We start from the raw sequence: 23,687 nt of genomic DNA on the forward strand, positions 1-23,687 counted from the left end.
ACTTTGAATAAAACTTTGTTGGTCTTAAAGGTGCCACTGTACTCAAGCCTTTTATAGTTTGTTTTACAGTTGCCCTAATTAGAGGTTACCCAGCCCTGGATTAACCATTAAGCAAAATAAGCACATGCTTAGGGCACCAAGGGAAGTGGGGGGCATCACAGAGTGAGTTTGTTTTTTTTTGCTTATATTGCTGACTGCTATTTAGTATTAAATAAATATATTTTCTAAAAAGTTTATATTTAATATAGTTGTGGGGTCTGGCCTGGGGGATGGCCTGGAAGAAAACTGAAATTCTTATCTCTTACTTCAACTTCAGCACTTATTAATATCTTGTCAGTTAAGCAATGGAAGGGCTGAGGGGCACCATTGTTGGGCTGTGCTTATGGCATCAGTTTGCCTTAACTCAGTGTTGTTCATACCCCAAGTGGAAGCCCTTGCCCAGTAAGGGACTGTGGGCACAATGTGTATGCACCATCCTTTCCCAGTCCACATGATGAATATGTTAATTCCCATGAAAACCCTACCATACCCCCAAGCAGGGGTCTTTTGGGGCCGGAGCACGCTGGAGCACTGCTCTGGCAACCCAGGAGCCCGGCAAATGGTGGCTGCGGCAGGCCCTATCCCCAGCTCCCTGCGCCAAAGCGCTGCAGCTGGGGGGAGGCCCGGAGAGCCCTGCCGCCAGGTCCCCTGGGCTCACGCAGAAGCACTGCAGCTCGGGGGATGCCAGGAGAACCCCACAGCCGAGTCCCCCGGCCCCCACCAAAGCGGTAAGTAAGGGATCCGTGGGGGTGGGGGTGGCGGGGGCTTGATGGGTGGTGGTGGGAGAGCCTCCCTCCTCCCTCCATCTCTGTGCCATCTTTCCCTCCTTTCCTTTTCTTTCCCTCCTTTTCTTTCTTTCTCTCTCTCCCTTCTCTTCCTTCCTTCCTTCCTCTCTTTTCCTCCTTTCTCTCTTTCTTTCATTCCATCCTTTCCCTTTCCCTCCTCCTTCCCTTCTCTCTTTTTCTTTCCCTCCTTCTTTCCTTCTTTCTTTCCCTCTTTCCTTCTCCCTTTTTATCCCCTTTCCTTCCTTCCTTCTTTCCTTCTCTTTCTTTCCCTCTTTCCTTCCCTCTATTCTCTCTCTTTCCTTCCCTCTTTCCTCCTTCTGTGGCCCAACTCTAGTGAGAAGGGGTTTAAACTTTAAACCCCTTCTCTCTTCGCTCCCCCCCCCGGAGGCCAGCTGGGGAAGGGAAGGGGAGGCTTTTGAAGATGCCCCCCCTTTGCTTCCCCTTCTGACATCACTTCCGGTGATGTCAGGGGGTGTGGCAATGCTAATAGCCTAGTAGCTCATTAGCATACCATATGCTAATGAGCTACTGCAGCTCTTTTTCAACGAAAAGACCCCTGCCCCCAAGTATTGTGGAACAGATTACAAACCTCATTAATAGAAGGATGACTTAATGTCCAGGAAATTTCTAAAATATGCAGCGTACCAAAATCATCAGACACTGCTAAGAAGTGTTGCTTTGCTGTAAGTGAAGACAGAAGATATCAGTGAAATCATAAAAAAGAGTAGACTGTTTGTGATCAGTGTATCAGTCACAATGAATGAGCCATAAATTTTCACTGTGACTTTTGTATTTTCTTTCCAGCCTTGTGATAGTGAAACTTGTCACATTAAAAAGTCAGATGGACCTATGACTTCCTGCACTTCTACCAATCCCATTTTGCTCTTTTCCATTACACTGAAAGGCCTGTTAAAATTGTGGTGATTATCTGTGTGCACATTAGGCACTAGCAAACCAAAGTAGGAGCAAACCTTTTATTGTACCTGGGCCATGTACATGGATATAAGAATAAAAAATTACACCAGAATCACTGGTCTCAAATGTCTGAAGATTTAGGACTGTTAATTCCTAGGATCAAATAGCATGTTATATGGAAGAGCAATCATTACATCTTCTGAATCAAATTCAGCCATGAAGCAGGGAGCTTCCACTTTGATCAGACTAATAGCAAAGTGAATGGGACTGTTTAATCTTTTTCCCTGGGTCAGTCAAATTGATTGCTGTCCACTGATTCCTCCACTGCTGTTTGTCACATGAAGGAAGATAAGAAAAGGTAAGTGAGCAACAAGGCTGTGGTTTTTTTTAAAGAAAAGTTTTTTCTGGAAGGGAAGGGATTTAGAGGAGAGAAGCTGCAGGGGAGGCAAGGTATGCATAATTCTTATCATCTGCTGTTTCTTTGATCTGTAAGTGCTTTTTTCTCCCATGGGGTTCCTAAAATGTGCATTTCCCCCTGACATAATTCTCTTGAACTAATCTCAAAGTGGCTTTTAATTTTAAAAATATAGTTTCAGTGTTCCCTCTAAGCTGAGTTAGTGTGAGCTTTTTAGCTTCAGGCTCACACATTTTTTGTCTTAGGAAGAATGGCTTCAGAGCAAACCAATTTATCGGTCGCTCATAACTTTAATGGCAGCAGCTCCAAAGTAGAATTGGACCCCACAGCTTAGAGGGAGCATTGGTCTCAGGGCTTACTAGGATTCATTTGTGTGTGATGTGTAGATAGTGCTAAGGTTTTGCAGTGCGGTGGAATAAACCCTCTCCTCGTGATAAAATGTTCTTGTAGCGTAGTCTTCCTCTCTGTTGAGGAAAAAGAGCTACATGTGGATGAGTTTTTGTACCTCATTAGGTCCGTTGCCTCTGTAATAGATGGTACCCCTTTGTGCCCTTTCTTTTTCTTCCTCAGCCTTTCAAAACCACTTTATAACCCTCTGCATCACAGGTTAACTGCCTGCCTCTTAAATAGATTGTCTTGCCACTTGGCTGTAACTCTTTCTGTGTATGCTGCTGAGTCCTAAAGACAGCCCCTTTTTATAGTAGTTAAAGGAAAGAAAAAATTAAGAAATATCACTGTATATAGTACACTGACATACAAGAGTAGATCCAGGGTTTGATGCAAGTAATCAGTGCAATACAGACATTTTGGGTCTGAGATGGTTCATGCGTTTTCTCCAGTAGGTCCCAAATGTCAATATTTCCATCTTCTCGACCAATGAAGAATACACCTGCTCTTGATAAAGACCAGTGCCCAACTGTGTATCTCTTCGCAGCACAGCTTGACTGAAGGAGCGGCCCACTCTGAATTAAAAACAAAAAGTGGTAAAAACAAACATTACAAGAACACTGTTAATCTAACACTCTTTATCACCATATTTCCAGAATGTTTACTATTGGGATGGAAAGACATTACATTCTACAAACATTCGTATATGTACTTCATAGGTTTTTGCTATATATGAGTTAACTGTTTTGCTTATTAATTCTGATTTAACTCTGTCATAGAATTTGAAGAATTTTGGTAGAAATATTATGTGTCTTACAGGGTGATCCTCTCCTCAAGTTACACCTGCTATATATCTAATACAACTTCATCCCAGGCTTCCTTCAATAAACAGATATGGTTTTCCCTTCCCCATTCTCAAAATAATCTAGTGAGGTAAATTAGGCTGAGAGAGTGTGGCTGGCTCTAGGTCATCCTGTGAGGTTCATGGCAGGGTTGGGATCTGAACCCAATGTTCTATTCACTATACCACACTGGAGCTCACCACTTTCTGGGTGGGGATGGAATTGTTAATATCTCCCTCTTTGTTATGATGTTTCATTAACATTGTGCCATAAGTACATACCACTGCTGGGGTAAGTACCACTGCCAGGGTAACTCCCAGGAACTAACAGGTTTAGCCCAGTATGGGCAGAGTCAGTGAACAGAGGCTAGCAGTAGAGGGAAAGTATGTTTGCGGGGGAGCTGTATAAAATTCTGGGCTCTTATCACCTTGCTTGAGGGCTATAATTATCAAACTGAAGATGTAGCCTGGTATTTGTGATGCCGATTGTTCTCTTTCCTTGAAAGAGCAGTGCATTAGGAGAATCCAGCACCTGGACTTGGCTCACCAAGTTGTTTCAAGCAAGAACCAACTGCCTCCTTGAATTCATACTGCAAGTTTCAGGTTGCTGTTACACCTATGTACATCTATATACATTCTTGTTATGTCATTCTGTATGTTGGAGGATTTTATTTTTGAGTTAAAGAACCTTGTCAATAAACTTAAATTTGTCTTGCAAATTCAGTTCCAGAATTACCCCCATAGAACCTACATGGAAAGACATCATACTGGCACAGAGAAAAGATTGTGGTGTGTTTCCAAGTATTCCGGGGAGGACTATTAGTTCAGATGCTGCTGCAAGGGAACACAGATCCCATTCCCAGGTGTACAGCACTGGACTAGACCAGTCTGCCTCCTATGTGAATGGATCTGTGAGTATGCAGTAGCACAAGGGGGATCAGCAAGCAGCCAAGGCCAACGCCAAAGAATCTGGGGAAGGCTGTGAAGGGTGTATGTATGGGGACTGGAGGCTGCAAAACGTCCATCATCATGAACCTCTCTTATGGAGCAGGAGGTCTCACTTTTTACACCTAGAATGGTGGTGGTGGTCATCAGGTTGATTTTCAAAAGGCTGGCTCCTTTTCACCACTGCATTGCTGTTTCCTACTAAGCTACAAGGCTGTATAGTCACTCTGCTGCTGTAACATCCATTCCAGGGGGAGGGGCAGCTGTGGCCTTTGGGTTCTCTCTGACCCCATCTATCAGAGTATGGAGTGGGCTGACTGTGATCAGGCTAGCACTCCTTCCTTCCCTCTGTCATCCTGTGTTAGACCATATCAAAAGGATTATATGGAAGAGGGAAGAACTACGTATGTGCTCCTTTGAGGAAGGATGGGATACAAATGTGAAAGAAAGGCTGCTGCTGCTGACTTTTTGGGGCCGCCTTGGGACTTGAAACCCTGTCCTGGAGTTTCTATCATTCTAGCCAATAGGGCCATGGGAACCTCTGATGGGGGAAGTTCTGTGGGCTCGTCCTGGGAGCATGCCTCTGCATTGTGAATGGGAGAAGATGTGGACTGGATTCCATGGTATTGTGGCATTTCTGATGTCACCACACATTTCCTGATGGCTTTTCCACATGAATAATATGTGGACAACTGGTGATTTGCAACACCATGAGGGGTTGGAGCAGTGTGTTTCCCAGCACTCTGTAGCTCACTTTTTCCCACTGTGAAAGTTTCTCAAGTCTATAGGCATCATTTAGCACTTCTTACTTAGGGCTGCTAACTCCAACTTAGAAAATTCCTGAAGATTTGGGGGTAGTACCTAGGGAGGGTGGAGGGTGGAGTGCAGGGAGGGATCTCAGCAGAAATACAATGCTGTAGAGTCTGCCATTTCATCCAGAAAAACTGATCTCTGTAGTCTGGAAATTAGTTGTAAATCTCAAATACCTCCAGGCCCTGCCTGGAGGCTGGCAACCCTATATCTTACTCCAATGGCAGCAAACTGTTCAAAATGGAACACATTTTTCACAAAACTAGCATTAGAGAAAGCCACTTCCTCCCTACAACAACAACAGACTTCTTCAGATATAGATTTGGCAAGGAAATGATTCTTATTTTAACACCAACTTCACTTAAATACCAGCAGACTATCCCTGGCTACTCTCTCATTTCCTTCAGTTATGGCATGCTTGGTGTTATGGAAGTGTGCAATAGCTGTGATTGTATTGGCCATGAACATTGTATTGAACAATGTTCATGGATGGCTCTAGATGTATGCTCAATGGGAGCTAATGGGTGGGAGGTCGTCTCCTGATAGGTGACAAACACTTACTTTCCAGCTAAGGGAAGGCCCAGGATAAGTGTGTGAAAAAACAGCATTTGAGATGGAGGAAAAAAGGAGAGAGAAGGGGACCCATGATTTCGCTAAAGATGAATGGTCTCTCAAGGAATGTGACATGGGGTGATGGATCTGCTGCCTTATAAGAATGCCTTTCTGCCTGCACCTCTGCCCTACTTGTTTGTTTGTAAATAAGGCAAATATTTTTAAAAAGCCATAAATCTCCAGTGTGCACTCATCCAGTGGAAACCAACTCTAGCAGCACTGCCCCTGGAATTTCTCTTCACTCAGGGGAGCATGTAAAACTGTCTAACATATCTTGAGATATAACAGCTCTTCATCAGGAAACACTGACTTGTGTAAATATCTTCCTATTTGTTCACCAAGAAATGCTATATAGCAACACAGAGTTGTCTACAGGAAACTCCTCTTCGAGCATGTGAAAGAAACGTTTCAATAACTCAGTGTTTCCCTGATGGAGCTGTTAGAGCTCAAAACATGCTAGGATTTACTGGATAGTTGAGCAAAAATAACTATTTCCTGTATCCATCTGAACCACTGCGTGCTATGTTTGGATTTGTCATTTCCTTGTTTGTGACTTCTCATTCCCAAGGGACATACCGTAACTCCTTCTTTCCATATGGCAAAATTCCAGCCTCCAACAGTGAGAATTATGTCTTTGAAAAATGGAGACCTCTGTACCGTATGGACGAGTCCATCATGGATATTATATATGTTGGATGGCTTCTGGCCTTTTGAATAAAAAAACAGGGACACAGTAGTTTTGTACATGCATAAGTTTACCTTACCTTCATAATTTGTCAGGTTCTTGCGTGTTCTTTAGCATCCGTGGTAAATTCCCTTTCCATGCTGTTCTGGTCAGTAAGTGGCTGTTGTGCATACAAGTTTGGCCTGCTATTTATGTCTCTTTCAGTGGGACCGATTTAGAGCTGAAAATTGTTGAACTACTAATAGTGGGATTTTCAGCATTATTCTCTCACAAATACCCTGTAACTCAGTACTTGCTGCCCTGCTGATGAGTCCAATTTAGTTGGTTACTTTTTAACACAATAACGTATTGTGTGCAAACTGTACAGACCTTGAAATATTTCTGTTGTTGTGTTTACATCTTAGTCTTTGTTGACAAAAAAAAGATTCAGTACACAAGTCCCACAAGAGGTGATGAGAGATGAAGTTCTAGAAATAATGGGCAAATTAAAAACTAGTGTTTCCAGGTTTGGATGGCACACACCCTGGGGATTCTTACAGATCAGAAATTTGAAACCACTGATCTTCCCACCTGGGGGGAAAGTCCTCAGAAAAAAATGGTGTCCTCACCCCCATCCCTGACTCTTTCTGTTCTTTTTTTGGACCTTCACATCTCTACACAAGATAACAGGGCAGATCTTCTTATGGATTAAAACCTGATTAAACACGAGGAAGCAGAGATTTATCAAACTATGTATGTCCCTAGAAAAAGTGGATAAAGATAACTTTTTTCACTCAGACATAGTATTAGAATTTGAAAGCATCTGAAATGCTGCTTTACTCAGTTAAGTACAGTGGACATGGAGATGGCCACATGAATGGCTTTAAAAGGGCATTAGACAGATTCATGAAAGAGAGGTTTATGAATGGCTGTTAGCCATGATAAAGGGAATTCCCACATCTCCTGAAGAGGCAACATTGGGGGAAGGTCTTGGCCTCTATGCCCTGTTGGTTGGGCCTTCAGGACAACTGGTTGGCCACTACAAAAAAAATAAATAGGATATTGGATTATATTGTCTACTGGTGTGATCCAGTAGGGTACCACTTATATTCTTAACAATCTTTCATGAAGCTTAGGAAATCTAACATACTAAGCAATCTTCCCGAGTCACCATCTCTTTCCATCTTCCAATCTGTATAAAGGATTTCGCCATCCTGTAATGCCACAAAAATGCAGTAAGTAGGTGCAGCAGGAGTTTTGACAAAATACAGGTTATAATGGGCTGGTTCTTTTTTTTTTAAAAAAAATTATATTTATTGGTTTTCAAAATAATCAGACAAACAAACATAGAAAGCCAATTTCATCTTGTCCCTTCATCAACAAAGTATGTTAACCCATTAATCGCAATATTTCTCTCTTCCCCTATTTTATGTCTCAATATGTATTTCCAACTACAACAAAAACTTTCTTCTCAGTTAAGCTGACTTCTAAATACTTAATTTGTAGGAGCAATTCTTTTTCATTTGGCAATTAAATCCTAATGTTACCATTTCATCCTGTTATCTTATGAGTTTTTACTTGCAACAGTACTTAAAGGGCAATTCAATCAGTAAATTATATCCTGCTCCTTTCCTTGTAACCCATCCACTCTATCTTGTAATAATCCATCCTTAACATTTCTATAACCTAATTTTGAGTAGCCAATACATATATAATATATACATAGATCATCCATTGATATTTTAACTCATATATATCTACTCTACAAGTATAGTTATTGCTTCACAAAAGTATTACATAAAGTCTTATACCATTACTTAATTTACAACCTATATCTTATTTTTAACCCCTTGGTTTAATAGTCTACCAAATTTGATTAAAGTGTTGGATTTATGAGGAAAATATACTATAAATTTCTAATTTAAGACCTTCTAATCCGTCTTTCCGCTAAGCACTCATTTATATTTCAATATCCTATTTTTAAATAACTATAATCACTACATACATTTTAAGTCCCCATAATCACTATTTATAAAAATCATCCTCAGTCCATTTAACAAACATTTTACCAGCCTAAGTGTTGCTTTACAAAGGTATTACTCATTATCTTACTTACTCCCTCTTTACCATTACATTACCTGGAACTAAACCAGTTTAAACATGTAACTTACTGTCTTACATCTTATCTTAATAATCTAACAAAGCAAACTAGCACCTTAAATGTGTAAGGAAGTTATAACGTAGATTTTTGATTTTAAATCCTCACCCCATCGCCAATACAATCCAAAAATCCCCATCAATTTATCTATTAAAATTTTAGCTCATATATATCTACCTAAAAGAAGAGAAAAAATATAATTGTTACTTCACAACAGTATTATTTGTTTTAGGCTTGCCATCACAATAATTTATCTGTGATTTGCCCCTATTATAGAGCATTTTTTATTGAGCCTCATTTTCTCCAATATATTATACCCATTACTATGCTGAACCCTTTTTCTCCAAATTATCAGTGGCATTCCCTCATTCCCACCTGGGGGCTGGCAACCCTACTAGCTTACCTAGAAACTCAAGTAATTTTACTATTCTGAAGACCAGAAGTCTTTGTGACCTTCCCACATAAAGGGACAGGGGAAGGGTCAGAGACCTGTATTTACAGTATACTTTTCTTTCTTAAAGCTATATTTCAAATGCTGATCCTTGCTTTGGAGGGTTGAGCAACTCACAAGGCTATTCTGATAGCAGTGAACACTCTGTTGTGAGAAGACCTTTAAGTCAAACCTCAAAAGATCCTATGTAAAAGAGAGTGAGATGGGCCCTCTGAGGTGAACAGATTCCTAACAATGTATTTCCTGTTATGCTAATCCAAGGTAAAGGATTCACTGATTTATTCATAATCATTGGTTCCCATGAATATTTAAGGTTGTTATCTTCCATCCTACTTAGCTAAGGGTCACATGTTCTAACAGGGCAAGGAAAGTGCCTTCTTCCAGCTTTTCTTCCCCAGCGGAGGAGACTTTCACACTGGTAGAATATGCCTTGCATCCACAGACTTCACCACCCTTAGTTTAGCAGAGTAGCAATATGCAACCCATTATCTTGTTTTCTCCAGTTCTTTTTCTTCTCTTTCCTGCTAAGTATACTGATGACACCCAGCTCTAACTGATGCTGGATGCCACCCGGACTCTGCCCCAGAGACCTTGGACAGGGCATTAGGGGCCGTGGCTGGATGGTTGCAACAGAGTTGGCTGAAGATAAATCCTGTGAAGACAGAGGTTCTGTACCTGAGCCGGGGAGGAGTGAACTCTGAGATTAGGCTCCCTACCCTAGACAGAGCACTGTTGGTGCCAACCCAGAAGGTGAGGACTCTAGGGGTGACCTTGGATGCCTCACTTTCCATGAAGGCGCAGATCGCTGCAGTCGCCAGGTCTGCCTTTGATCATTGGCAGATCACGCAGCTGGCTCCCTACCTCTCTCCCCAGAACTTGGCTACAGTAACCCATGCAATGGTCACTTCCAGGGTTGATTACTGTAACTCGCTCTACACGGGCTTACCATTGAGACTGATCTGGAAACTCCAGCTGGTATGAAATGCGGTGGCGTGCTTGCTGACTGCGATGTCTACATGGGCGTGCATCCAGCTGCTGCTCTGCCAATTGCACTGGCTACCAATTGAGTATCAGATCAGTTTCAATGTGCTGGTGTTGACCTTTAAAGCCTTGTGCAGCCTGGAACCCATATTTACGGGACTGCCTCTCCCCATATGTGCCTCAGAGAGCCTTGCGCTCCGCGGATAGCCATCTGCTGGTTGTTCCAGACCTGAAAGATGCCCGTCTAGCATCAACCAGGGCCAGGGCTTTTTCGGTCCTGGCCCCAGTCTGGTGGAACATGCTCCCAATTGAGATCAGGGCCCTGCCTGTTTCGCAGGGCCTGTAAAACAGAGCTGTTTTGCCAGGCCTTTGGTTGAGGCAGCGGGCATCTAACAGCTGCCCTCCCTATTGCTGCTGCATGTGATCATTATGGCTTGGTGTTGGCCCATTTATTTATTTCCCGGCTGTAGGAACTGGAATTGAATGTATTGCACTGCCCACTTCAAATGTTTTTAAATTGGTTTTATTGTATTATTTGATTGCTTTATTTTAAAATTGTATTATATATTGCTGTAAGCCGCCCTGACCCTTCACGGGGAGGGTGGGATATAAATCAAAACAATAAATGTATAAATAAATAAACACATAAGAAGTATTTAAAATGTCAGCTTACTTCAGTTCCAACAAAAAAGTTGGTAGTGATATTTTCTAGCAGCTTAGGTGGTTTCACTGATGGGGTCGTTACTTCGCTATAAGGTAGTTTATCTTTAGATGCCTCCTGTCTGGCTTGGGGTTGTGTCCTGTCTTTAAAAGAATGAGAATAAAATTATTGCTATACAAAGTTATCTAATCATTTACCATTGAGTACTGACAAAGGTTGGCAAATGGGGTTCTTGTTAAGAAACGGTGCTGATTATTAACGTATTGTGACACCCCTTCTTCCACTCACACAGAGTGCATAACACAGAGATTTTTTTAATGGTTTGAACATAACACTGAAGATAGTAAGGTAGAGGTCACAACTTCTGAACTGTTTTCCTATTCCAGCATTTGGGATCTTTTATTACAAATTGACGTTTCTTTCCATTTAACTTTAAGCTGCTCTTCCCCTCAGCTTCACTCAGTGAGACATACTCTTCTCCTCACCAACTCCTGAGCTGCCAACCACTTAACTGCTCCCCTAACAGCTCTTTTCTAAACGCCTAACATTCCTTCAGCTGTCATTGGTCGTTCTTAGGGAGAGGTGATCTACTTTCCCTTTTGCTGATGAAGGGTTCTGTGTAAAATGAAAGCTCCCAACTCACATATTTTACACTTTGTGTAAAAAGCCACTAAATACAGCAATCAAATGTAGATTTTAAAAAAATTAATTAATGGTTTTCAGATACTAGTTTAGTGCTCCAAGGAGGAGGAGACAGTTCCATAGCACACACAATTAATCAGACCTATATCAGCTTTAAATGTAATTGTGCTGGAATCACTTCAAGTACAACTGAGATGTGTAGTTTAATGGGGTTGCTTCAAGTCAGAATTCACTAGCTCTCTCATAGATTATACTTCTCAGATTTCTTTAGAGGAATTCATGATAGTTAAACCAGTTTCAGTATGTAACATGTGGACAGGCTTTTGGGAAGCATATATGGCATTAAATAATTTGTACTCTTCCTTCACGGAATGTAGGTTTTACAGGAAAAAGCAGAAAAGAGAACATGACGCCACCCAAGAAGGTGAATGAAAGACTGGCAGCCACTATAAACTGAATTTGGCTACAATTTTAATTATGCTAACAATTAAGAAATATTTTCCCGGACACATGAAAATGAAACTTAGCAATACCTTGTATTTTGGTATGGTGGTGCTCCTCTCTGAGGCTCATTTTCACTGGGCTGTACTCTCCACCAGTATCTGTCTTTGGCAGACTTAACTGTTAGGATGTAGGGCAAATTCAACATGAGAGTTTTTTTAAAAAATACACCTGAGTTATGTGCTTATATCATTTCTGAGTATGCCTCTGGAACAGAAAGGGAGGCTACACATTTCGCAGTAGTGGAAAATGAAGTGCTGTTTACCCACCAGAGTCTTTTTTCTAACAGTTTGTGTTCTGTTGCAAATACAATATATGATCCAGCCAAGGCTGTGAACTTTTGAACATGACTGATTTCAATTGGCTAGAGTTAAGGGCATGTTTACTGTCTCTGTTGAAATTAATTTTTTTAAAAAAATCTATTTATTTACTTCATTTATAGTCTATCTTTCTCATTGAGATTCAAGAGGGATTACAGAATGAGAAGACAATGTAATAAAAAGTGTAATGCATACAACAAACAATTCACACACAAAAACTCTGCATTACAAAATTAGAAAACAATGCAATACAAACAGCATAGCACATGCAAGAGACAATGCAAGAATAAAAGGAAACTGCGGTCACACACACTAAATAATCCACATTCAATCCACTTTCAGACTGGATTTTTACTGTGCGAACTTGCAAAATCCAGTTGGAAAGTGGATTGAAAGTGGATTATTTAGTGTGTGTGACTGCAGCCTAAGAATGTTTTAGTGTGTGACTACAGCCTAAGAATGTTTTATATATTTAGCTGTGTAGGGTCAACTGAGATAACCCAAGGTTTTTTTTTAAAAAAAGGTAACTTAATATCATATTGAGCACAGGTCATATATTAAGCTTCTCTTAATTGTTTTAACTATTTTGTACAAGCTTTTTATCACAGAGATGGAGACATCTGAGATCAAATTTACTTATTTATTTAGACTTCTATGCCACCCTCTCTGCAAGCGGGCTCAGCACGGTGCACAACAAATTCATAAAAATACACATAAATACATAGTCTAAAATCCTAGTCCATAAAACCTAACATCTGCATGGTGCCATAATACAAGTTTCTGACCCCCCAATTTACATCAGCCTGGGGGGGGGAGGTGTGAAAGCAGTTAAAAGCTGGTTAGATGTTGAACCACTAAGGAACCATTAAAAGCAATGAAAAACCATTGCTGTCCTCAACCTTATACTTGGTGGAACATCTCTGCCTTGCAGGCCCTGTGGAATTATAACAGATCCCGCAAGGCCCTGATGTTAGGCAGAGAGTTCCACTAAGTCAGAGCCAGGGCTGAGAAGACCCTGGCTCTGGCTGAGGACAGCTGGACACTCTTTGGGCCAAGGACTTCCAGTAGGTGTTGGTTTCCTGAGTATAACACTTTCTGGGGGACATACCAGGAGAGGCAGTCCTGTAGATACATTGGTCCCTGACCATTTAGGGCTTTATTGACCAAGACCAAAACCTTGAACCTGAGCCAGTGCTCAACTTGGAGCCAGTGCAGCTGGCAAAGCACAGGTTATATGGGTGCAGTTATCAGTTTTCCCTAAGGACCCCAGCCACTGCATTCTGGAAAAGCTGTAACTTCCGGATCAGCCTCAAGGGCAGCCCTGCATCAAGCGAGTTATAGTAATCTAGCCTAGAGGTGACCATTGCATGGATTACTGTGGCTAGGTTGGGGTGAGACAGGTAGGAGGCCAGTTGCCTGACCTGGTATAGTTGGAAAAATGCCAGCCGGGCAACAAAGGTGACCTGGGCCTCCATTGACAAGGAGGCATCCAGGACCACACCCAAACTCTTGACCGTCTGTGCCAGTGTTAGAGGTGCGTGGTCAAGAGTCGGGAGTTGGTACCCCAAACCTGAGTCTTCCCCATCCAGCCAGAGAACCTCCATCTTTGACGGATTCAGTCTCAGACGACTCTTCTTCAGTAACCTCACCACAGCCTCCAGGCCCTTGGCCAAATTTCCTGTGGTGGTGTCTGGCCATCCATCCATCAACAGATACAGCTGGGTGTCATCAGTGTACTGATGGCAGCCCAGCGTGAAATTCCTCGCCAGCTGGGCAAGGGGGTGCATGTAGATTTTAAACACCGAAAATCCTCTTACCCAGCACCATCCTCTGTTCCCAACCATGGAGAAATGAGGCAACCCACTTCAGGGCTGTACCATGTACTCCAACATCAGCAAGACAGTGAACCAGCACATCGTGATCCACTGTAATGAACACTGCTGTCAAGTCAAGCAATAACAGCAGTACCAATCCAACTGCTTGCGGAGATCATCTGTGAGGGCAACCAGTAGAGTCTCCAGTCCATGACCAGGGCAAAAGCCAGACTGGAAGGGGTCTAGTGCTGATGTGTTCTCCAGAAACCTCTGGAACTGCTCAGTGGCCAGTCTTTCAATGACCTTACCCAAGAACGAAAGATTCAAAACTAGGCAGTAGTTGGCCAGATCAGAAGGATCCAGCGATGGTTTCTTCAAGAGTGGTATTACCACTACCTCTTTTAAACCCTCTGGATAGACCCCTAAACTAAGGGACAGTGATAATATTTTAATAAATTGTCTTAAAATAGTACAGTGTTTTTCTTCAGAATTGTTGGCTTCTCAAATTTATGCTGAATTAACTGATTGGCTAAAATCCATACAGATATTCATCTAAGGCTTCTTTATCCAGACGACAATCCCAGTTTTATGAAAGGCCATAATCTATTCAGTTTGATTAGGTATTTAGATTAATAAATAGCTTTGTCCTATATACAGTAAAGAGAGTGGTATTCTTTTTTTCTCCCTTGGCTTGAAAAAAGTTTGCCAGTGGTCCTGTACTTTCAATCTTTCAGATGACTTTACTGCACAGGATGTTTGTGAAGATTAAAAATGTAATTACCCTCCTGCATACAGTGTCCAGAGCTCATGGGAGGATATGTGAGATACCAATAGGGTAGGTAAACCTGAAAGCATACAGACATTTGTTGGCTTACCTTATATCAGTTGACACTTGCTCAAATCTTTTTCCAGTATTTAGAGATTATGGTTGGGATCCCATGGAGGATTTCCATGGGTGCAAGAGAGCAATGATTTTCACTAATTCCAACTTCCCCATGCAGACCTCTGACTCCGCCTTCATGCTGTCCTTGGGGTCCCCTGTCCCCACAAGAGCGGCACGAGGGGTGAATTTTTGGTTTCAGTGGAAGATAAGCAAGAATATCATACTCCACAGTCAAATATCCCTTCTATCCATGGACATTTCTGATGGATCCAAGACCTGAGTTGTGTGAGGGTGATATATTTACAGAAAGTTTTGCAAATTCAAATATAACTTATTAAATAAGTAGATGGATGTTGTGTGTGAGGGGAGGAGTTCTTTTCCTTCCAGCAATCACAGTTTGATGTATGGTGCCTATACAACTCTAGTCCAGCAGGTAGTGGGTATCACCTGATTACCAGTTGGTCAGGAAGGATGAGAGAGAAGCAAATGTTAATAATGCAACTATTATGCAACCCCCTAGCAGTGTAGTCAGAAGCAACAACAATAATCAGTTAGGTGAAAGGAGATTGTGTACACAACTTCTGGCTCTACTCTTGGTTCCCTGGAGTTTCTGCCCATGTAATCGAATTTCTGATTTCCCCCCCCCCCTTAAAACATAAATAATTCAAAAAGGAATTCTACTGCCAGGAGAAGAGAAAAGGCACAGTGCAGAGATTACAAATAAAACAAAAAGTCATACTTTAGTTACATCAATACATCTTGGCTGTTCTCCAGAAATCTGTGTAGTACTGTACCTTAATGTGGGGTCTCCAGGAGAGATCTAAGTGCTTGAAAGTAGTTGGCACTTCAGACGGACATGTAATTATCTTGTTATCTTTCTTCTTCTCAGCTGAAGGTTGGAAGCCAGGTTTTTGAGCCCGGAGATCCCAAAAGAATACTGAACTGCACAGAAACAAAGAATGATAGAAGGGTTAAGAGTGGGGGAGGCCTGCTGAGCTAGCAGGTCTGACATCCTCCAGTGTGGTTGGCTGTACTATATCTGAGCAGACAGCAGAGAAGAATAGAGCCAAACATATTATCTTATTAGGTGCTACAGACAGAGTGCCTGGGCAACCAAGATGCATCCCATTGGGTGCCCACAGATAATACATGCTCCTAACAGCTTTATGAATCATGCAGCTACTTAATAGTGGCCCTTATTGCATTTCAAAAACAAACAAACCTTCTAGCTATCTTACCACTTGACAATAAGTCTGTTGATTGACAGATACAGGTTGGGAGCACAATGGGTCTATCAAGTTTCTGGTGGGTTGTGGTTGGCTATAGGACTTCAAATTGCATACTTGAAAGAGTGGAACAAACTGATTGTGAGTGTTTAGCCTATCCTCTTTGATGATTTTAGAATGCTTTTAGAAGGATGTCCCCTTCTTCTGAATTTTAAACAGACTGAAGTAGACTCATGCCCCAGTTCCTGGATATGGTTAACAGTTAATACCCCAATGAAGAATACTCTTATATGGTTATGAAACAATAGAACAGTCTTTAAGGTGGAACAAGATTTGCACAGCTGAACCTTGTAGGTAACATTTTTTGAACAGAATAATTGGTAGCTCAGGACATCAGGCTAATCATCCCCCACTCTCTGTCTGTATATAAAAAGAAGTAGCTGTTGCCTACATGAAGCAATGGGAAGAAAGAGGGAGTAAACAGGTGTGGGAGGGGGGAATGAAAAGAGGCTTTTTGTGCAATAAGACCTTGTAAAAACCACTACCAGTCAGGAGAGCAAGTGACGAGTTGTACACAAATTCCAGCTCTGTTCTCAAAGACAGCACCCAGTCTGTTAACCTAAGACAAAAGGATAAAAAGCAAGAGAAATTACGTTTAGCACTAGGAGATGGAATGAGTGAGCAATATCCACAAGGGCAGGAAGACTCTGCTAACACTTTGATATTATTTGCAAAATTTCAGTTATGGATACTCTTCAATTTATGTGCGGTATAAAAAGCAGAATGTAAGACTGTAAAAGTTGTGCCAGACATCACAGCCTTTAGAATTTACCAACAAATTTAGTTTGTTTTTAATGTCCACTGACTTCAAATTTTAAAACAATAAATGTTCACAATTTGAACAACCTTTTCTTAGAGTGTATTAGTTCCACCAAGGACACTCCAATATGCATGGATTCCAAAGTTACCATATTTATATATTTACAAAATGTTACCTTATGGTAAAATAATTTCTAGCATAACCTGACTATCCAAATTAATTGGGATATTCTGGGCACAATTCAAAGTACAGGTTCTTACCTATAAGGCCCTAAATAGATTGGGGCTGGGGTACTTGAGAGATCATCTTCTACCATATTGTCCAGCCTCCCAGGTGAGACCCTCTTCAGAAGCCCAGGTCTCTGTGCCTACTCACTGGGTTTTATTAAATATGAATTTTACATAATTGCATTTCATGGCCCCTTGACCCTGCTATGTTTTTTCTCATACCATCTACATGAAATATTTGCACATTGAGGATCCATGAATTGCATCTGAAGCAGTGGGCTGGAATACAATGGTTTAGTCTCAAAAATGCCACAGGATTCCTATTCAGTAATAATTGAATCGTACCTCAAAAGTGTCCGGGAGCCACTGAATATCCGTAACAACTGATTTGTGGCCATATTCTATGGAAGAGACTGCGCAGTATCTCACCATGTGCAGCTCTTTTGCGAGTTGTTGCTCCACAATGAACGATGGCTAAAAGTGAACATGGACTTTTCAGTTTTCAGGAACTTTACATATGCATGTCTTAAGGGCTGTCAAGTGCAGCTGACTTATGGTGACCCCTTAGGTAAGAAATGTTCAGAGGTGGTTTGCCATTGCCTGCCTCTGCATCATGACCCCGGCCTTCCTTGGTGGTCTCCCATCCCAATACTAACCAGGGCCAACTCTATTTAGCTTCCAAGCCTGGGCCATCCAGATCTGGGTAACTATATATACACATGCTATTTTAACTTTATCCCACAAATCTATAGCCTTTTTTGAAGTTCAGGAAGACAAATTAAGTCTGGTGAACACACATTCAGCTTCCATTTGTATTTTTAAATTCTAACAAATTTTGTTAGGAACATACAGCACACAACAAAACCCAGAAATTCAGTGATACAATCTGGTCTCGCTGACTGTCCCAGATTCTTGGCACTCAATAAAAGTAGGGATACTGTGAACTTTGAGGTGAACACGTTGAATAGATGAACACACCATGTTCAACAGCTGCAATCAGACCTGCAGCTTGTCTACCTGTCCACCTTCTGCCTCAAAAAGCTGCCAAACAACTTTGTAGTTGCACAACAACTCTGGTGGTGGAGCTTCATTCCCTTCTCTTGAGGGAGCTTTTGCATTGGTGCAGTGGGAGAGATGATTCTAGCCAGAGTCATGGCTGGATGGCTGAGGTAACTAAATGACATGGGGGGGGGGAATGATGTCCCACCTAAGACTGTGTGAAAATGGATGTGCACAAAAACTTGTGTATGGACTTAAAACACCAAATGGTAAGATTTTTTTTTTAAGAATATAATGTTTGCTTATAATCGTTGGCTGACTGAACAGTTTGCTCACTGTTTATTTATATGATTGGCTGCCAAGCTGCATGCAGCAGCAACAGGTCTGTGGGCGTGCAAGAGAGAAAAGGACTCTCAGTGGGCTGTGTGAGAGAGTGTGTGCACAAAGCTCAGCTGACTGTTCTGCTCTATATGGTACTGTACTTGAATACATGAAAAGTAACCCAAGAAACAGGTTTGAACTGGTCTCAAAAGACTGACAAAAATTCAGCTGTAAGCCAAACCAGTGGTTGTTTGAGCATCTCTGATAAATAGCAGTTCCCCCTGTTCTAATAGAATAGACGCTGCAGAACCTACCAAAGATTCCAATAGAATTATTTTAAATGTAAGATAAGTCCTCCATGTCCTTGGGAACTACATGCATGGGCAGATAGAAAGAGTGAGCCAGGTAATTGCTTTTTCCTTCTGTGACAATAGAAACTTCTGTAGCTTTATCTTTGCTTTCCTGTTTATACATTAGATTGTCCCTACAAAAATGTATTCTGGAATGCCTAAAGCATGAGTTAAAAAATATCTTCCCTGAATGAGCCTAAGGGGCTCATGAAATTGATTATAATAGAGAGCTGACCATATTGGCTGTAGTTCTCTTGCCTCCTCCGCCTGTCTTTGCATTCTGTAACCTGTCTTCATACTGTGAAATGTCCCACAGTACAACCTAGGCGAAGGAGACAACACAGTGTGAGGTAAGGCTCTTTTTAGTATGCAGCATGAGAGAAAGATGAAATATATATCTAGAGGTAGGTTACAGAAAATGAGGTAGGTTACAGAATGAGGTAGGTTACAGAAAAGAAAGTGCTTACTAGTAGTAAATATTTAGATTATTTTTTTAGTGGCTGTTTCCAGTATTGAGGAATCCCACACAATGACCCAAGGCTACTGGTGTATTCTTTATCTCCAAATAATGATGTGATATGAAATCACTAACACTGAACAGAGCTGAGAATAGACTGATAGTAAAATTCACTTTGTGTCACACCATGTACATTGATGATTAGGACTCATCCTTGTTTTTCTTTTACTGACATGTATTGACCCAAATTCAAAAGGAAAGAAATGCTAAAGAACAATGATTAATTTCTGAGTCTTCTTTAGGGTCTTGCTAGATGTTGTGAGAACAGGTGGCTCATAAGGGACATTTTGAAATCTGAAACTGTAGTCATGAAGGGCCCCCACTTTGCATCAGAATTATGGTGGGTGGAGTTGCAAGTTAATTCTTTGTCATGTGCCTTTTGCATAATTGTGACAATAGTATGTCCCTCACTGGAAAACATACATCTAACTGTAACAGAGGGAATTGTACCAGGAATGTGCCATGGTGAGTCCACACAAGTTGGTAATCTTCTAAAGGAAGGAAGAACATTCCAGACACTGTCAAATTAGCCTCCTGTTTAGCTGAAGGTGGAATGAAGGTAACAGTGCTCTGTAGCTAGAAGTGTTTTTACTACTTAGACTAGCAAACTAGCTGGTTTGGGAACTTTCATAAAAGTAGGAGAATAACTTCTGACCTGTTCCTGTTGTATTGGTGCTTCTTTGAACAGTCTAATAATATGCATCAAAACTCCAGCCAAGTAGGTGCTGTACAATAACCTTACTCTTACAATTGGAACTGAGTTTGGTGATACACAGACTGAATCTTCCCCAGCATCCCTCAGGCCACCTGTCCAAGAACTCTTGTACGCTCGAGTCCTGGCAGTCAGGCAATGAAACTGCTAGTAGCCCAGTGAAAAGCCTAGTGTGTAAAGCCCACAGAGGCTGAAGATTGACAGTCCATTTCATCCTGACCAGCTTTTTGTTTTTCTGATGTGGTCATGCTGCATGGATTCTCTGGCCTCTTGGCAGCGCTCCCTTATAGCCCATAACATTACTTTGTAGTAATACTAACACTAGGCCTAATGAGGAGGAGCTGGTGTTTGGTCTCATGCTAATTAGCTACAGCTTCTCCCCACCAATCAGATGGGATAATGCTGCTACTGTTTATCACCTGAACTTCTACAGAGCAGCAGGGAGGGAAAACAATCTATATTGCTGGTCAGTTATGAATAGCCTATTTTTATACATGCAAACTCCTGGCTGAATGCTGGCTATAGAACAGATAGCAGATCCTAGTACCTGTCCATTTATACAGCCTGCTGCAATGATGTTGGGGTCACTTGGTGAGAACTGGAAGCAATAGATGTCATCAGGACACTCCAGCATTAGCTATAAAATATAATTATTGAGAGGGTGAGAGGCATAAGAGTTCTGAGTACTGCCATATCTGATTTCTTTGTTGATTTACTTCACTATATTAAAGCCATCTTTAAAATACCTGTGGGTGAATAGGGTCTGCAAAACTCCAAAAAAGAATTGGTGCTTTCCACAAGAGTAATTTCCCAGACTGTTGTATTCGCTCCTCATAAGAAAGTCTCTCTGTTACTGACACTGCGATGATCCCTGATAGAAAACAAATACAGCTTCATTCTCTGCAATTGGGAATTCATTTTTCCCCACAGCCTTTTCCATTCTGCCCGAGCTTGTCAGTCACAAACTGCTTTAAGAATTATAACGGGCAAATCCTAAATTAGCATTCATCATGGCTTCATACAGCAGTGAATTATAAAAATTAATAATGCATTTTGTGAAGGAGGACTACCTTTTAACCTATTGTTAATCAGTTTTATTGATTTACCCTGAGTACCATGTTAAATGCCCTGCTTTTTTGGGTAACCCTGAAAGTTATGACACAGAGAGGAAAAAATTCTTTAAAACCTTCTTTCTGCACTGCTTATAATTTTATAAATCTTTATTGTGTTTCCCATTCGTTGTCTTCTTCCATAGTAAAAAAAAAATAACTGTGCAATCCTAGGCAGAGTTACTCCATTCTAAGCCCGCACGGGAAAGATAGCCCAACCCCTTGATTATTTTAGTTGCTCTTTCTGTACTATCTTGTGTCCTACAAAACATTATTTTTTGAATGTTAAAAAAGATAGAATTAGTGTAATAATATTGTATTATTACAAAATGGAAGAAGAAGAAGAGATTGGATTTATACTACCCAAAAGAGTCTCAAAGCAGCTTACAATCTCTTTCCTCCCCCTCCCAACAACAGACACCCTGTGAGGTAGGTGGGGCTGAGAGAACTCCTTTGAGAACTGCCCTTGAGAGAACAGCTCTGAAAGAACTTATGACTGACCCAAGGTCACACCAGCAGCTACATGTGGAGAAGTGGGGAATCAAACCTGATTCTCCAAGATTAGAGTCCGTGCTCCTAACCACTACACCAAACTAGCTCTGGATATGGATATAAATTTCTTGGAGAAGTATACATAGAAAAGCTAATATAATTTTTAAATGATGAGACTATAAACTGATCACAAAAAGAGTATATCGTTCTATAAAGTGTTATAATAAGCAAAATTATTTTCTTTAATACTGTAGTATTAGATTTCTAAAAATCTTTAAACCATTTCCAAACTTTTTCAAAATTGTGTTTTTTCTTATGACCCCCCACCCCTGATACAAATATATCAAGTAAGCCTGTCAGTCCCTACAAGACCACCAATTTTTAATGAATCAAGCTCTAGGTTTAGGTATTTTTTTAGATCTCTATTGTCTAACCTGAAGTTGTCTAGCTGCCACAGTCATAAAATAAAAGCTGATCTTGTTCTTCTGATTCCGAGACTTTAATAAACTTTTAAAAAGCCAATACAGGGTCAGGATTTCACATTAAAATTAATGTGGAGTAGCCACTTTAGTCAGGAGGCTAGAATTGGGAGGGGTAAGGGGGGCAAAATTGTTTCCCCTCCCTCTTGCCTGAGCAGACTTCCACTCACAAAAGAAGCAGATTCCATAAGTTTATTAAAATAGTCATAGACCAGCACAAACCACATACACATTAATCACAATGATCGTAAGAACAATACAATGAATAAGCATCAATTAGCTAATCAAGTTATATGATCAGGTAATAGAAATTTGATTGTCTGTTCAAATGACCCTGATCTCTGCATGTTTGTAGACGAAGGCCCACTGAAAGGAGACAGCAGCATTCCAGAACAACTGCAGGGTATAACATCTGTAGCTTGACGGTTTTCTGACCAGCATAAGTCAGACACAAAAGAGGCAGGAGAGGTGATTTTACCCCTCGCATTGATACCGGCTCGACTGCTGTGGCTGTTAGTCCACAGGGGTCCTGGGAACCCTGGGGTCAGAAATGGCTACTGCAGGGGGGAAAGCAGAACTGGAAAGACCAAGAATCCTTGCAAAGTCCTTGGCTGGATCCAAGCCACTGATACATTTTTGACAATGAGTTTTTAATATCAATATTGCCTCATTTTTTTGTAAGTTTTTGTAAACTTTTTCCTGTCATCCAATGATTCAGGAAGTCTTTGAATATGCTGAAATGCTGGCAGTCTTAATTCCTGCAGTTCTTGATGAAAACTATCATAATCGTTGCTCTTCCTATTTTTAATCCATTCCATATATTCAAGCCAAAGAATCCCCATGTACTAAAAGAACATTGAACTACGTGGAAAACATAAATTCTGGATGACACGGGTGATGAATCAAGGCAGAGAACTTTTTAAAATTGACCCCAAACCTCAGAACTGAACTGTTAACTGTAAAAGTTCTGCCTATCATTTTCAGCTGTCAGGCAACATTCAAAGGAATTTTTAATACCCTTTTGGAAACTGGGTGACCAAGACCACACATTGTTCTAAATGTGGTCACTCTAAGGATTAATATCACAGCTTTATACCTGCTGCTTTATTTTTCAGTCCCTTTCTCTAAAGGCAAAATATATGCTACCCTACAGCCACAAGTAAAAAAGTCCACATAGCTTCTTCTCCCTTGCAAAGTACCTAGACTTGGAATCATATGAAGGAAGGAGATGCTTAATTCTTTCATTGCCAGTTGCAGTGTCAGTGGGTTGTAGTAGTTAGTATGTTGGATTAGGACTGGGGAGATCCAGGGTCATGTCTTCACTGTGCCGTGAAGCTCATTGGATAACCTTGGCTGGTCACTCTCACCATAACCTCTCTCAGACTGTCTGTGTGAAAATAAAGGGGGGAGGGCACTGCCCTCACTTCTTTAAAGGAAGAATTTAATATATTTCCTCCTGAAATTCCCTTCTGCCAATATATATACACCTCCATTTATCCCAGCAAGTTTCCAGGCCCATATTTATGAGGTAAACATGTGTCTGGAATGATGGTAGAGATAAAAGCAGTGGCAGGGACAGAGAAATTTTGGATTGGAAAGTGATATGCTAAA

The 23,687-nt window shown here is 41.1% G+C and overlaps 1 protein-coding gene across 1 annotated transcript in view; it reads right to left on the reverse strand.

The window, feature by feature from the left end:
* WDR63 (WD repeat domain 63) overlaps window positions 1-23,687 on the reverse strand; it is a 52,930-nt gene that overhangs the window by 1,279 nt on the left and 27,964 nt on the right. Inside the window, exons 10-21 of the mRNA XM_015410497.1 lie at window positions 20,743-20,867; window positions 20,544-20,633; window positions 19,003-19,089; window positions 17,443-17,571; window positions 16,596-16,669; window positions 15,619-15,766; window positions 11,840-11,927; window positions 10,677-10,807; window positions 7,564-7,627; window positions 6,326-6,456; window positions 2,912-3,116; window positions 1,414-1,505 (exon numbers count right to left, since the gene is read on the reverse strand). Of these exons, the coding sequence (XP_015265983.1) occupies window positions 1,414-1,505; window positions 2,912-3,116; window positions 6,326-6,456; window positions 7,564-7,627; window positions 10,677-10,807; window positions 11,840-11,927; window positions 15,619-15,766; window positions 16,596-16,669; window positions 17,443-17,571; window positions 19,003-19,089; window positions 20,544-20,633; window positions 20,743-20,867 (1,364 nt within the window). The remainder of the gene's footprint in view (window positions 1-1,413; window positions 1,506-2,911; window positions 3,117-6,325; window positions 6,457-7,563; window positions 7,628-10,676; window positions 10,808-11,839; window positions 11,928-15,618; window positions 15,767-16,595; window positions 16,670-17,442; window positions 17,572-19,002; window positions 19,090-20,543; window positions 20,634-20,742; window positions 20,868-23,687) is intronic.

This window comes from Gekko japonicus, unplaced genomic scaffold (genome assembly GCF_001447785.1).
Source record: "Gekko japonicus isolate JY-2015 unplaced genomic scaffold, Gekko_japonicus_V1.1 scaffold2418, whole genome shotgun sequence".
Classification (NCBI taxonomy): domain Eukaryota; kingdom Metazoa; phylum Chordata; class Lepidosauria; order Squamata; family Gekkonidae; genus Gekko; species Gekko japonicus.